This window comes from Salmo salar, chromosome ssa19, assembly GCF_905237065.1.
Source record: "Salmo salar chromosome ssa19, Ssal_v3.1, whole genome shotgun sequence".
NCBI classification, from domain to species: Eukaryota; Metazoa; Chordata; class Actinopteri; order Salmoniformes; family Salmonidae; genus Salmo; species Salmo salar.
Window position 1 is genome coordinate 14,592,964 of NC_059460.1, and position 16,091 is coordinate 14,609,054.

At 41.4% G+C, this 16,091-nt stretch overlaps 1 protein-coding gene across 2 annotated transcripts in view; it reads left to right on the forward strand.

Annotated features, from left to right (window-relative positions):
- Nucleotides 1–15,617, forward strand: part of snx7 (sorting nexin 7) — a 47,707-nt gene extending 32,090 nt beyond the window's left edge. For both annotated transcript variants that reach the window (XM_014157379.2, XM_014157380.2), the window contains one exon: nt 15,057–15,617. In XM_014157379.2, the coding sequence (XP_014012854.1) occupies nt 15,057–15,137 (81 nt within the window). In that variant the 3' untranslated portion in view covers nt 15,138–15,617. The remainder of the gene's footprint in view (nt 1–15,056) is intronic.
- The last annotated feature ends 474 nt before the right edge of the window (nt 15,618–16,091 follow it).

A 16,091-nucleotide genomic window follows, 5' to 3' on the forward strand; every position in this document is an offset into this window, starting at 1 on the left:
GTTATGTACAGGTGTGTGGTAATGTACAATACCAGTCAAAAGTTTGGACAACCTACTCATTTAAGGGTTTTTCTTTATTTTTTTACTATGTTTTACATTGTAGACTAATAGTGAAGACCTCAACACTATGAAAGAACTCATGGAATCATGTGGTAATCAAAAAAACTGTTAAACAAATCAAATATTTTAGATTTTTCAAAGTAGCCTTGCCTCGATGACATCTTTGCACTCTTGAATTAGGTGTCCAAATGTTTGACTGGTACTGCATGTCTGCATTTTTCTCAGAGGTTCTTCACACCATGTGAAACCATCTGGCAACTTTGTGTAAAGGGGAACTTAAGGGGATTTTTGTTGTTGTTGTGAATGCTGGCATGACATGCTTCAGATGGATATGGACACTTTTTAGGTGAAATGGTTTGGTATTGAAAGAAGTTCCGCAGCAGCCCATGTTAGTGTTTGATGCTCATTCATTATGTTAACTATGTAGCACTATGTAGCCTACAATTTAACCTTAAATACATTACACTTATGCACTCTTGTCTGAAACTCATCATATTGTTTGAGTCGCCCCAAGGCTGGGCGCAACAAACACAACCCACTTAAGCATAGGGAGAGGGAGGTGGGGGAGAGGGCAGAGAGATTTGAGAGAAAGTGAGCGAGGGACAGGTGGAGGATGTAAGTGTGTTCTGTCTTAATCAGGCCTGTGAGGTCAACCCTGAGTGTACAGTCAGACTATCTGTTCCAGGTCATTCTGATAGGAAGAGAACACGTGTTCTAATACACCTCAATCCCATGAAAGAAGAAATGATGGGGGAGGAGTGTACTGTATCATGTGATTCACAATGTAGCATCATTTATGAAGGACAATTCTACAAGTATTTTTGTTGTTGATGCGACAACATTTTGGAAACGAAAACAGCCATTACCTTGCTCTCTAACCAAGGTGCATATATTGAGGCGCAACTGAATTGAAGAGGAGACGACGGTCACACTTTATTTAGCTGGTCCGATATAAATGATCTACAGATGGCATGTATTTAACGTCTACTGAACATCTACAAACCGTCTACTTGGGACTATTCAAATAGTCTTACAGAGATGACGATTTGAAAGTAGTTTTTTTCTTGGCGGCACATCAGAAGTTTGCTGGAGGCTGGTGTTGTATTTAGTTTTGTGTACTTGTAGGAATACAAGGCAGCATGCTAATTGATCTAAATCCTCTAGACTGAATATGAGCATGGCTTCAAGTAACTCATCCATTAATACCAGGGGCGCAACTTTGGTTTTAGTGAGGGGGATTATTATAAAAAAATATATAATGATTATCCAGTCGGATAAATACTCCAAACAGCCTACCCGGTCGCTCGGAGATGTCCGCAAGGTCCGTTGCCTTGTTTTGTATCACATTCCAATTATAAAACTGGGGGGGGGGGACAAAAATGCAATTTCAAAATGTGTAGGGTACATGTCCCCAGTGAAAGTTGCACCCCTGATTATTACCCTGCAAGAAAGGAGTCTTGTCTAGGCAAGATCCATATCCGATAAGCCCATCGCTCATATGTTTTCTTGTATGGCCTGAAGGTAGCATCATTTGTTTAATGCAATATAGTGTGGGAAAAACCTCTTCAGTTGTGGGATACTTTGAGACAGAGTCCTCAGCTGCTATGGGTTTGTTGTGTAGCAGAAACAGAGGTCATTTGTCTTGATTGGTTCTTGCTGGCGAATTGGTGCACCAAGTAAAGACTTTGCATCCCAAATTGCCCTCTATTATAATTACAGTGCACTACTTTTGACGAGGATCAATAGGACTCTGATTAAAAGTAATGCCAGTTGGGACACGTCCTTTGTCAGGGATTGAAGTGGTGGGACTTTGAATAAATTTGGAAACAGCATATTCCGAGGCTGCATTCGTTGTAGCTGGGAATTTTAACAAAGGAAATGTAAGGAGAATTCTCCCGAAATTCCACCAACACATCTCTTGCCCAACTCATGGGAGAAATACATTGGCCCATTTGTTATTCTCCATTCTGAGACAGATACAAAGTGGACTGGTTGATTGAAGTAGGGTAATGTGTTCCCAAAACGAGTTGCGGTTTTGGATGTTGTCTATCTATTTGTTTTGCTGAATGTATGAATAACATGTTATTTCCATGTCAAAGTGCCAGTTGGCAACCCATCTCTTATGGGATTAATTGACACATTAACAAACATTACAGTAATTCTCTGTGATAATTTAGCAATTATTCCGGTGTTCTGTGCATTGCACACCGCATAAATCAATGCATAATAGTAAATAAGGTTATCCAAGCAATAATTATAACCCTAGAGCAGTAAAAATACAGACTTGTTTTTGTATTTATCTGACACAAAGAGATGGTTCAAGTGTGAGACAGGCCTACACACAATCTATAAACTGTATAAACGTGCCATTTGCATATTTCTATAAATTAATTATAGGTCTCCCATTCTTTTATTCCAGGCTTTATCGTAGAATTCCGCAAATGGAAATACACAATGCACAAACTATTTCAGTTTCTCCTCATGGCTCAGCCACATAATGCCAGGGTATATCTGTTGGGCTTTCTGGAATAAGAGCAAGCGTATATCGTGGTAGAAAGGGCAATACAGGATAACATTTATTTCATTTTCTATTTCTTCGAGGTCACAATAGTTACGTAGTCTTCACCATTATACCAACCTGTTTTGGAGTCAGGCCTAAACTCCCAACATCTGTGCCTGACCTCACTAATGCTCTTGTAGCTGAATAAACAAATCCCCGCAGCAATGTTCCAACTAGAGGTTGGCCGATTTAATTAGGGCCGATTTTTCAAGTTTTCATAACAATCAGATTTTTAATCGGTATCGGCTTTTTTTTGGACCACCAATAATCCATATCGGCGTTGGAAAATCATAATCGGTCGACCTCGAGTTCCAACATCTAGTGGAAAGCCTTCCCAGAAGAGTGGAGGCTGTTATAGCAGCAAATGAGGGACCAACTCCATATTAATGCCCATGATTTTGGAATGAAATGTTTGCGCTTTTGGCCATGTAGTGTATCTCTTGCACACATTCACCCTTAATCAAACAAAAGGTTCTCAATTTGGGTTGATGATTAATCTCCAACACCCATTTATTTTCATATTGCATCATCAGTTTTTTTAATGGCACCTATGTCTCCCTTAATTTGGTTTTCGTACAACTGTTCAGTCACTGTTGGAAAAGGTCAGACATTTCAGTGGCCCAGGCTCCCCCAATAAATAGATCCCATTAAAAACTTAGCTGGCTATTCTGGCAATTGGAATATCCAACAGTCTATTTCAAAGTCTCACCATATGCCTTCCATCATAGCTCACAGGGTTCCCGGCCCATGTCCCCAATTATTACCAGTAAAGGTGCAAACTTGTCGATACCTAAAAAATAACAAACTGCTCTGTTTATAGATGTTTTTTTTTTTTAGATACCTCTTAGCACCCCACATTCCTGCTGAAAAGTCCAGAACAGGACATGCATGTCTGCTACAGTTTGGAATACGTGGCATAATCATTGTCTTTTCATGTGTTTTTGTTGTTCCTACAACTCCCCCCCAAGAGCTCTACTTGCTGAGTCGGCCTGCTCACATATAGAAAGGTCATATGTTCAACAAAATAAAGACCTAAATATTTATAATTGCTAGTAAACTCAATTTCTTCACCAAAACCAAACCGAAAAGCACTTATCTTAGTACCTGGGTTTCTAAAATGCAATTTCTGTGTGGCTTTTCTGGTTGATCATAAGCCTCTATCTTTTCAACCAATTGACTGTACATAATTCAGTATTTCTGCAGGTCATGTTCAGTTTCTGCCATCAAAATAATGTAATTAGCATATAAGAGGATACTTAGTATTTCATCATATCTTACTCCAATATTTAACTGTTTAATTTATTTTGCCAAATAATTCATTAGCATAGCAAACAGAGGCGTCTCCTTGTTTTACACCTCAGTGTGGGAAACCAAATCTGTATCTCCTCTAGATGTAATAACTGCCCTCTCTATCTGTTTGAATAGGCAGTCTTTTATCAAACACATGCTGTTTTTCTTAACTCATCATTCCAATGAGACTTGTAAACGTTCCTGGACTTGGGTGTATTCTTTATTCAATTTTTTTTCTCATTTCAGAATATATATGACAATGTTTCATACCACACGTCTAAATCTAATTTTGTTGACATCTTTGCGGAGTTTCAATGTTCTCACAGAGCTCTGCATTTTACAGAACATAAAGTAGTTTGGCGCATACATTTTCTTACATTTAGGCCTATGTGGGGTATGTATCGTTTGCCCCAAGTGATGCACAGTGGCTGAGAAAGTTCATGGCCAACAGAAAAGATCATAAATAAAATGGATTGATCAGGAAGTATTTTTCTCCAATTAAGTCAAAACATCTGCATTCTTCAACCATCTGTGTAGTGGGTAAAATGTTAAATTCAAACAAGTTTCTAGACAGTCGTGGAGGTTAACTACAATATAAACGCAACATGCAACAATTTCATAGAAGGAAATCAGGCAATTGATTTCCTTATATGGAATTGTGTACAGATCGTTGCGACATGGGACCGTGCATTATGCCGAAACATGAGGTAATGGCGGCGGATGAATGGCATTACAATGGGCCTCAGACACGGTATCTCTGTGCGTTCGAATTGCCATCAATAAAATGCCATTGTTTTCGTTGTCCGTAGCTTATTCCTGCCAATACCATAACCCCAATGCCACAATGGGGCACTCTGCTCACAGCTTTGACATCAGCAAACTGCTCGCCCACATGACTCCATACACACTATCTGCCCGGTACAGTTGAAACTGGGATTCATCCTTGAAGTGTACACTTCTCTAGTGTGCCAGTGGCCATCGAAGGTGAGCATTTGCACACTGAAGTCGGTTACGATTCCGAACTGCAGTCAGGTCAAGACCCTGGTGAGGATAACAAGCACGCAGATGAGCTTCCCTGAGATGGTTTCTGACAGATTGTGCAGAAATGTTTTGGCTGTCTGGGTGGCTGGTCTCGGACGATCCCGCAGATGAAGAAGCGGGATGTGTGAGGCCAGTTGGATGTACTGCCAAAAACTCTAAAATGACCATTGGAGGCAGTTTATGGTAGAGAAATTAACATTCAAATCTCTGGCAACAGCTCTGGTGGACATTCCTGCAGTCGGCATGACAATTTAGAGTGGTCTTTTATTGTTCCCAGCACAAGGTGCACCTGTGTAATGATCATGGTGTTTAATGAGCTTCTTGACACGCCACACCTTTCAGGTGGCTGGATTATCTTGGAAAAGGAGAACTGCTCTCTAATGGGTGTAAACAAATTTGAGAGAAATAAGCTTTTTGAGGGGAAGGATCAATTCTGGGATCTTTTATTTCCTCATGAAAAGTAGGACCAACACTTTACATGTTGCGTTTATATTTGTGGTCTCTGTGTGTGTGTGTGTGTGTGTGTGTGTGTGTGTGCGCGCGCAGTTGAAGTCGGAAGTTTACATACACCTTAGCCGAATACATTTAAACTGTTTTTTTTCTGAGGTCTTAGCTGATTTATTTTGATTTTCCCAAATGTGTCAAGCAAAGAGGCACTAAGTTTGAAGGTAGGCCTTGAAATGCATCCACAGGTACACCTCCAATTGACTCAAATGATGTCAGTTAGCCTATCAGAAGCTTCTAAAGCCATGACATCATTTTCTGGAATTTTCCAAGCTGTTTAAAGGCACAGTCAACTTAGTGTATGTAAACTTCTGACCCACTGGAATTGTGATACAGTGAATTATAAGTGAAGTCTGTAAACAATTATTGGAAAAATTACTTGTCATGCACAAAGTAGATGTCCTAACCGACTTGCCAAAACTATAGTTTGTTAGCAAGTAATTTGTGGAGTGGTTGAAAAACGAGTTTTAATGACTGACCTTAATGACTGACCTTAGTGTATGTAAACTTTCAACTGTGTGTGTGTGTGTGTGTGTGTGTGTGTGTGTGTGTGTGTATACACACTCACACACACTACATGGCCAAAAGAATGTGGAGACATGCTCGTCGAACATCTCATTCCAAAATCATGGGCATTAATATGGAGTTGGTCCCCCTTTTGTTGCTATGACAGCCTCCACTCCCCTGGGAAGGCTTTCCACTAGATGTTGGAAAGTTGCTGCGGGGACTTGCTTCCATTCAGCCACACGAGCATTAACTTGTCACTAAGCTCAGGGTCTTGGGTCAGAACCCCAGGTGGTGAGGGTAGGTAACAACACCTCCGTGACGCTGATCCTCAAAACGGTGTTCCCCCTCCTGTACTCCCGTGGCTGCTATTGCGCCTCTACAACCTTAGGCAGCTGAAGAAATTCAGTAAGACCCTCACAAACTATTACACATACACCATTCAGAGAATTCTGTCAGACTGCATCACCGCCTGGTATGGAAACTGCACCTCCCTCAACCGCAGGGCTCTCCAGAGGGTGGTGTGGTCAGCCCAACGTATCATCTGGGGCCCGCTGCTTGCCCTCCAGGACATTTACAGTGCTCTGTGTCAAAAGAAGGCCAAGAAGACCATTAAGGACCTCATTCACCCGAGCCATGGACTGTTTACTTGGCAACCGTCTAGCAGACGGAGTCAGTACAGGTGCATCAGTGCCAAGACCGAGACTAAGAAACAGCTTCTATTACCAGGCCATCAGACTGTTGACCAGCAATCACTAGCAGTCTACCAGGTGACGCACACTCACACAACACACGTACGCACTATCTTACACACACACACCCACATCCTTGCTATGGCACCGATAGACATTGCACCTCTGCTTCTCGCTCCTAAACAATTTTGCAGTTTTTTTTTTTTCTTAGATTATTAGCCCAGAAAGTTTTTTCTGTTATTACATACAGCCGGAAATTACTTTTTACAAGCATTTCGCTACACGCGCAATAACATCTGCTGAATATGTGTATGCGACCAATACAATTAAATTTGATTTAACACCTCAGTCACAAACACACACACTCACAAATACTGCTTTCCCGATGTGGCTCATTGTAATATTTCTATTACTGTAGTTTGTATTTAGTTACACTGTTTCTACACACCGCATATTTATCTACTTGATTCTTGACATAGCTCACTAATATATATATCTACTGCTGTATGTATCATTGTTAGTATGTCTTGTGGAAATTATTTTCGGTGTACATACAGTGCTTTATGGAAGTATTCCCACCCCTTGACTTTTTCTTACTGCCTGAATTGCAAATGGATTAAATTGAGATTACACAATACCCCATAATGTCAAAATGAAATTGTTTATGGAAATGTTTCCAAATTTAAAAATCAAAAGCTGAATATTCTTGAGTCAAGTATTCAACCCCTTTGTTATGACATGCTTAAATCCGTTCAGGAGTAAAAATGTGCTTAACAAGTCACATCAGTTGCATGGACTCACTCTGTGTGCAATAACTGTGTTTAACAGTGATTTTTCAAGCACAGATTCAACAACACAGACCAGGCAGGTTTTCCAATTCCTCACAAAGAAGGGCACCTATTGGTAGATGGGTGGGGGGAAAAAAGCTTAATTACACCCAGTCACTACAAAGATACAGGAGTCTTTCCTAACCGCTCAGGGATTTCACCATGAGGCCAATGGTGGCTTTAAAACAATTTGTCTGTGGTATGAGAATTGAGGATGGATCAACAACATTGTAGTTTCTCCAGAATACTAACCTAAATGACAGGGAACAGAATGAAGCCTGAGAGGTATATGATTGGGCCGTGATTGGGAGTCCCATACGGCGGCGCACAATTGGCCCAACATCGTCCGGGGTAGGCCGTCATTGTAAATAAGAATTTGTTCTTAACTGACTTGCCTAGTTAAATAAAGATTCAATAAAAAAATAACCTGAACCAGGTTTTTTTTTTTTTATCAGTCAACCTATCAGGGTAGTTACAAACAGCACAGGAATGAAATCAACATGTATTGATCACATCTTTACTAATGTTGCAGAAATTAGCTTGAAAGCAGTATCCAGATCCATCGGATGTAGTGATCACAGTATAGTAGCCATATCTAGGAAAACCAAAGGCTGGGCCTAATATAGTGTATGAGGTCATTCAATAAGTTTTGTAGTGATTCCTATGTTATTGATGTAAAGAATATCTGTTGGTCCGTGGTGTGTAATGAGGAGCAAACAGACACTGCACTTGACACATTTATGAAATTGCTTATTCCAGTTGCTAATAAGCATGCACCCATTAAAAAAATTATTATAACTGTTAAATCCCAGTGGATTGATGAGGAATTGAAAAAGTGTGTGGTTGAGAGGGATGAGACACAAGGAATGGCAAATAAGTCTGGCTGCACAGCCGATTGGCAAACTTATTGCAAATTGAGAAATCATGTGACTAAACTGAATAAAAATAAGCAGAAACTACACTATGAAACTAAGATAAATAAAGAATGATAGTAAAAAGCTTTGGAGCACCTTAAATTAAATTCTGGGAAATAAGGCAAACTCGGCTACATCATTCATTGAAACAGATGGCTCACTCATCCCAAAACCAACTGATATTGCCAACTACTTTAATGATTTTTTTTCATTGGCAAGATTAGCAAATTTAGGCATGACATGCCAGCAACAAATGCTGACACTACACATCCAAGTATATCTGACCAAATGATGAAAGACAAGCATTGTCATTTTAAATTCCCAAAACTTAGTGTGGAAGAGGTGAACAAAAATATTGTCTATCAACAATGACAAGCCACCGGGTTCTGACAACTTGGATGGAAAATTACTGAGGATAATAGTGGAAGATATTACCACTCCTGTTCGCCACCTCTTCAATTTAAGCCTACTAGAAAGTGTGTGCCCTCAGGCTTGGAGGGAAGCAAGTCATTTCGCTACCTAAGAATAGTAAAGCCCCCTTTATTGGATGAAATAGCCGACCAATCAGCCTGTTACCAACCCTTAATAAACTTTGGGAAAAAATTGTTTGACCAGATACAATGCTATTTTACAGTAAACAAACTGACAAACTTTCAGCATGCTTATAGAGAAGGACATTCAACAAGCACAGCACTTACACAAATGACCGGCTGAGAGAAATTGATGATATAAAGATTGGGGGGGCTGTTTTGTTAGACTTCAGTGCGGCCTTTGACATTATCGATCATAGTCTGCTGCTGGCAAAACGTATGTATTATAGCTTTACACCCCCTGCCATATTGTGTATAAAGAGTTACCTGTCTAACAGAACACAGACGGTGTTCTTTAATGGAAGCCTCTCCAACATAATCTAGGTGGAAATAGGAATTCCCCAGGGCAGCTGTCTAGGCCCATTTACTTTACTCAATCTTTACTAATGAATTGCCACTGGCTTTGAGGAAAACCAGAGTGTCTATGTATGCGGATGACTCAACACATGACTGCAAAAGTTAACAAATAGTTGCAGTTAGTTTTAGAGTGGGTGGCAAGGAATAAGGTAGCCCTAAATATTTCTAAAACTAAAAGCATTGTATTTGGGACAAATCATTCACTAAACCCTAAATCTTGTAAAAAATAATGTGGAAATTGTGCAAGTTGAGGTGACTAAACTGCTTGGGGTTATGTTGTATTGTAAATGGTCAAAGCATATTGATACAACAGTAGCTAAGATGGGGAGAAGTATGTTCATAAGGCGCTGCTCTACCTTCTTGACAGCACTGTCAACAAGGCAGGTCCGACAGGCCCTAGTTTGGTTTCACCTGGACTATTGTTCAGTCATGTGGTCAAGTGCCACACATTTCTTTTTAATTGGGGCAGCACAGGTAGCCCTTGGATGTACACAGAGAGCTAATAATAATAATAATAATATGCATGTCAATCTCTCCTGGCTCAAAGTGGAGGAGAGATTGACTTCATCATTGCTTGTATTTCTGAGAGTTATTGACATGTTGAATGCACCGAGCTGTCTGTTTTGAACTACTGGCGCACAGCTCGGACACCCATGCATACCCCACAAGACATGCCACGAGGTCTCTTTACAGTCCCCAAGTCCAGAACAGATTATGGAAGGCACACAGTACTAAATAGAGCCATGACTACATGGAACTCTATTCCACATCAAGTAACTCATGCAAACAGTAAAATTAGATGGAGAAAAACCAGATGAAAAAAAACACACGTTATGGAACAGTGGGGTCTGTGAAGCAACACAAACATAGACACATGCATGCACACACACACAATAGCATACACACGATAGCATACGCACTATACACATGTATACATGGATTGTTGTACTGTGTATATGTGGTAATTGTGGAGTAGGGGCCTGAGGGCACACAGTCTGTGAATGTAATGTTTTTAAAATTGCATAAACTGCCTTAATTTTGCTGGACCCCAGGAAGAGTATGGGGATCCATAATAAATACAAACAAGGCACTAAAGTAAAACTGCAAAACATGTAACAAAAAATGAACTTGATGTCCTGAATACAAAGTGATATGTTTGGGGGCAGATCTAACACAACACATTTCTGTGTACCACTTCATATTTTCAAGCATGGTGGTGGCTGCATCGTTATGGGTATGCTTTTCATCGGCCAGGACTAGGGAGTTTTTGGGGGATAAAAAGAAACTGAATAGAGCTAAGCACAGGCAATATCCTAGAGGAAAACAACCTGGTTGTCTGCTTTCTAATAGACACTGGGAGATATTCACATTTCAGCAGGACAATAACCTAAAACACGAGGCCAAATATACATGAGATGCTTACCAAGAGGACATTAAATGTTCCTGAGTGGCCTAGTTAGTTTTGACTTAAATCTGAGAATCTATGGCAAGACCTTGAAATTGGCTGTCTAGTAATGGTCAACAACCAAATTGACAGAGCTTGAGTAGTTTTTAGAAGAATAACGTGTAAATATTGTACAATCTATGTGTGCAAAGCTCTTAGAGACTTACCCAGAAATATTTACAGCTGTAATCGCTGCCAAAGGTGATTCTAAAATCTATTGACTCAAGGATGTGAATACTTATGTAAATTAGGTTTCTGTATTTAATTTTCAATACATTTCCTAACATTTGTAGAAACATTTTCTCTGTCATTATGGGGTGTTGTGTGTTCAATTAAATTTTGAATTTACGCAAAAACATAATGTGGAAATTCAAGGGGTATGAATACTTTCAAAAGGCACTATGTATAAGTTGCATTTTGATTACTGTTAGTGCCATTTGGGATGAATCCAATTTAACCCAACTTTCTTGATTTCTAGTTGTTTGTTTTTTTTTGTGCTTGTTTTTACTTGTTAATTATTTGTGTACTTGCTTGACTTTTTACTGCATACTTAGGAGCTAGGAACATAAGCATTTCGCTGCACCCGCTATAACATCTGCTAAACTGTGTGCGCGACCAAAAAACTTTGAGTTGATTTTATTCAGGTGTTGAAGGCGGCTGGATGATGAGTGTGCCGTGGGCTTTGTGAATGATTCATGTAAGACCTTTAATAAGAGAAGAGTCTAGGAGGTCCGCACTCGACACAGAATCCGGTATGAGAGGTGGCAGCAGTAAGCCTGGGAGGGAATGCTCTGTGCCCCTCATCTACCTCGCTCCACCACCCTACTGCGTTCTTCACCCTGTGGTACCGCCAATGCAATAACCTGGCCCTACTGGCGAGACGGAAAAGGAGAGGAGGAGAGCAGGGATGGATGCGTGACACAGAGGGGTAGATAAAGGGAGGAGTTAGGAGGAACTGGGGGAAGGAAGAGGGGATGAAAGGAGTAAGATGAATGGAGGTTCGGACTGGGAAAGTTGAAGAGACGGGGGAAAGGGTTGTACTCGGAGGACAGTGAGGTGTTTGCTCTTCCTGAGATGGAATATTAACATCAATTATGGGCTTGGGTAAATCTCAGGGTGCATGCTTGTCTGAATCATCAGTTTGCCTGGGGGTTATAGACCCATTTTCCATACTTTATTCCATACCTGTCACATTCAATCTTCTTATGACTGTAACCATACTGAGATACCCAGAGCTGCAATGCTAGGTCAAACAGAGGTCATAGTTCAGTTCTCTGATTATTACTGTACTGTAATATAGACATATTATTAATAGAATGTGAAAAGCCCCTCAGACCAGAGATTATATTTCTATGACTGTAAGCACCTTGTACCTTTTAGTTCCAAACCAATGCCCGCTCAAATTGTTTGTAAACAGGATTTATTATTTCCTACAGATGTCGTGTCTCTGCATAAACGCTGACGGAGAGTAATATAGGAATATTTTAGATATCCTTCTATTCTAATCGTAATGGTCCTAAGTTGGTGTACTATGAATTCTATTTGCATTAGATTTAGAATCTGCCTTTTCATCACTGTACCCTCTCTGCATACAGCACAGCAACTGTGCATCATTCTGTCAGGTTGCAACATCAGAGGAACGCCATGGTTACTCCATAGCAACTACTGTTTCTTCAATGATATTGTTTCTTCAACTAGACATGGGTTTTACTAACAAGGTGGTGTTCTAGATGTGCAACAATGATCTACCTTGTTGTTGTCACCTCTACCATGGCATTGACAGTCAACTCTTCTGAGTATCTGAATATTGACGTGAAGGAAGTCTATGCTGAGCTCAAGTTCATAACTTTCTTCTCGGCTAGTGCTGCCGCTCTTGTGCATAAAGGTGTGTGTGTGTGTGTGTGTGTGTGTGTGTGTGTGTGTGTGTGTGTGTGTGTGTGTGTGTGTGCGCGTTTGCTTGTGCATGCATTTTTCCATCCACTGGTGTTCATATATAATGCTGCCTGATTATCTCAGTTTACCTGTCTTCCGGCTAAACCACTGGAGCCTAGAGGGAGAAAAGGAGGAAAGCTAATGATGTTAACGAGGCTAGCGGTCTCTTCCCCCCTTAACAATCTCCTTAATTAGCGCGCTAGTCACACTGCTACACAGGACCCATTACCTCAGCTGGAGCTGTCACAGGCCGTGTCAGGAACACAGCACTGATGGAGCTCCTCCACCAGATAAAAACACACACACACACATAGGCACTCCCCTGTCGGCGGCAGAGTGTGTATTGACATTTGCCTCTTTGGTAATGCACCGATAGCCACCCCTGATTGGATGGCGACTTATCACCCCTGTGGAGCTCTGCGTCAGTGCACACGTCAGTCCAGACGTGCTGGGACCAAGGACAGATTATACCCTTCAATTTTGGGTCCAATTATTCACTTCGTTATAGTTCGGGTACATGTTGGTCATGTCATACTAAAGATGCACCGGGCATTATGTGTGAAGGCAGAAGTTATGAAACGAGACACCATAATGAACATCGGTCGTGCACAGGAGGATCACCTGCCGGGTGTCGACGAACAGTGGTCGATTCAACATGATCGCCGACGTTCTGTGGTCAGAGGCGATGGGATGGCCAAGTGCTCATTATGGTGTCTTGTCCTTTACAGTGCTCAGGTGTGAAGTTCCTCTCTCTGCCTCCCACTGTGCTGCCATGGGCTTTTTAGTGTTGCTTCAATCAGACAGTCATCCTCACAGCTCCACTGCAAAGTATGAACTTAAAGGGCTTTGTATCTCCGGGAAGAATGCAGCGTTGGCGCAGGGTTGTAGTTCTCTCCCAGTCGGGTCTTTAAATGGATTTAGCTGTCACCTGATTTCCCCTGAATGTTTTATTCAACAGTCTGTTGTCTTATCTGTATTTGAGGGCTTAAACACTCCGTCTGGAAGGAAGGATAAGTTGCACTAACTATGTATCGCTTTCTTCAACCACAATAATCCTTAAACGCATGTAGTCTTATCTTGATAAGTACTATTCAAACCTGTTGATTGATCCCACAACATACTGTATCATTAAGTATAAACGTTGAAGTTTGGATAAACTCAACTCCAAGGAGTTAGCTGTGGAAGTAAAAAAAAAAACATTTTTTATTTTTTTGTCAGCAAATGTTGTTTCACCTCTTTCCTCTGTGTCTTGGTCTTTCCTGTGATCAGCTCTGTGTGTCTGCTCCCATTTAGTATTCTAGCCAGCTGCTGAGTCAGACAGACAAATCTGCTATTCGCAATGTTTTCCCTCTGCTCGTGTGCTCTGTGTACCTCGTGTAGCTCACACCAGCTCTGTCCCTGTGCTCTGTAAAGCTTGTGGCCCCTGGTCTAGTCTATGGTAACTCTTCCCGCCCCCTTGTTTTTTGCCCCTCTCCCTGTGCTGTACTTAGCACTGCTCTGCTCTCTGTCCTTGTATAACCCATGGCCTCTAGTGTACAGCAACTCTGTCCCGGTTCTCTAGTTAGCTCTGTCCCTGTATAACCTATTGTGTAAACCAGCTTTGTCCACACACTGGTTAGCCCTGCGCTCTGTCCCTGTATAACCTATTGTGTAAAGCAGCTATGTCCAAACTATGGTTAGCTCTGCCTTCTCTGGGCCCTGTCAGTGAGGCTGATGAGTAAAGGTCAGACTGAGTCTGTGTCCTATGGTGAAGGTGTCATCATGATTAAGCACTAGTGACATGGCAGTCAGCTGGCTACCCACGAGAGCCTCCTGCCACTGTCATGTTGGCTAAGTTTGGAAGAGGAGAGAAGGATGGAGAGTGGAGTGAAGGGTTGGGTGGGTGTGGAAGATTGGGATGAGGGAAGAGGAGGCATGGTGAGTGGCGAGCGGGAAGGGGATGTTTAGAGGTTGGCTGGAGGGGGGAGGATGTAGACAGAGGGAATAGGGCTGTTTGGGTGGGTGCTTGGCTCTGTTTGGGTCAGAACATTAATCACAACCTTGTCAAGTGACAAATCGATGAGACAGAAGTCCAGGGAGCAGCCGGAGCCTGTGAATGAAATTGGCTGCTGAATTGAGGCATGCCATGTGTATCTGACTTACGGCGGCCATTAAACAGACAGCTATTACTTTGGAAGTTTAGATGACAGAGCGGAAGGTTTTATTGATGTGTGGAAACATACTGACTGGCTCGAAAGTTCACAGACCTGCCGTTTCAACTGAATGATTGTGTGTGTGTGTGTGTGTGTGTCTGTCTTACCGGTCTGTCATAACCTGATGATGTGGGTGTTCTCTCCTCCAGTGTCTGGCAGTGTGGGAGACCTTCCTTCTCTCCCAGAGAACAGAACCCAGCGAGGAGACTGACAGAGACAACACCCCCTAACCCCCACGATGCACTTCTTCTCTATTACACAACCCTCTGCCCACCACCCCCTACCCAGGGGGCACAGCCAAAGACATCTTCCAGCACAACCCGGAGGACTCCTGGAATTGAACCCTAATCATTCCAATGAAGCTTCACTTTAAAGTCACTTTAGCACAGACTGTGATAAATCTGAGAGATCTTTAAATATGCATGATCAGCCAGCCGCTGCCTTAGGGCTTCTGTCTGTACAGCCCTGGATCTGAGGGTAGATATACTGAATACACTATGATGGATCCACCATGATTTTCACAGCAATACGATGACATACTTTACTTGTTTACCTGTTTTACAATGACTCACTATGGTATTTTGATAACAGAAAATAAACTAAAGAGTGACACTTTTTTTTTTTTTTATACCATACACGTATTTTTCTCTCTGTAAAGCTTTAAATTGGGTTTTTAAGATGTTGGCATAATAAAATGGATTGCTACATTGCGTTTTCTCAGTGCATGGTGTTTTATGGAGCCTAAGCTATTGGCTTGTAGTTAGTCTTAACAGCAAGAAGCAGCAGCCTCTAGGACTTCTCTTTGGACATCAACGTTATCATCATGTAGGTGCTTTTCAAGATATTACGATCTGCGACGCTTATGATGAACACCACCGTCTGAAAAGAAAACCATGCTAAACTCTTCAGAAAAATGCTCTTTTCCATTGATCATAAAATATAATGCATAATACATTTTCACATCAGTGTCTCGTTACATCAAACCAGAATCGCTCTACTATAAACGTCATAGTGCAAATTGTAATCGAAAGTAGTATTTTTTTTTTTTTTTGTGGCATACATTTTGTTTTGCTTTGTCAGTTGGGGGGATTTTCATGCTGTACGTGTGTGAGAACGGACAGTAGAGTGGGTAACCTAGTTAAGCAGGGAACGTGCATCTCTAAAGGCCTAATCACATTAAACAT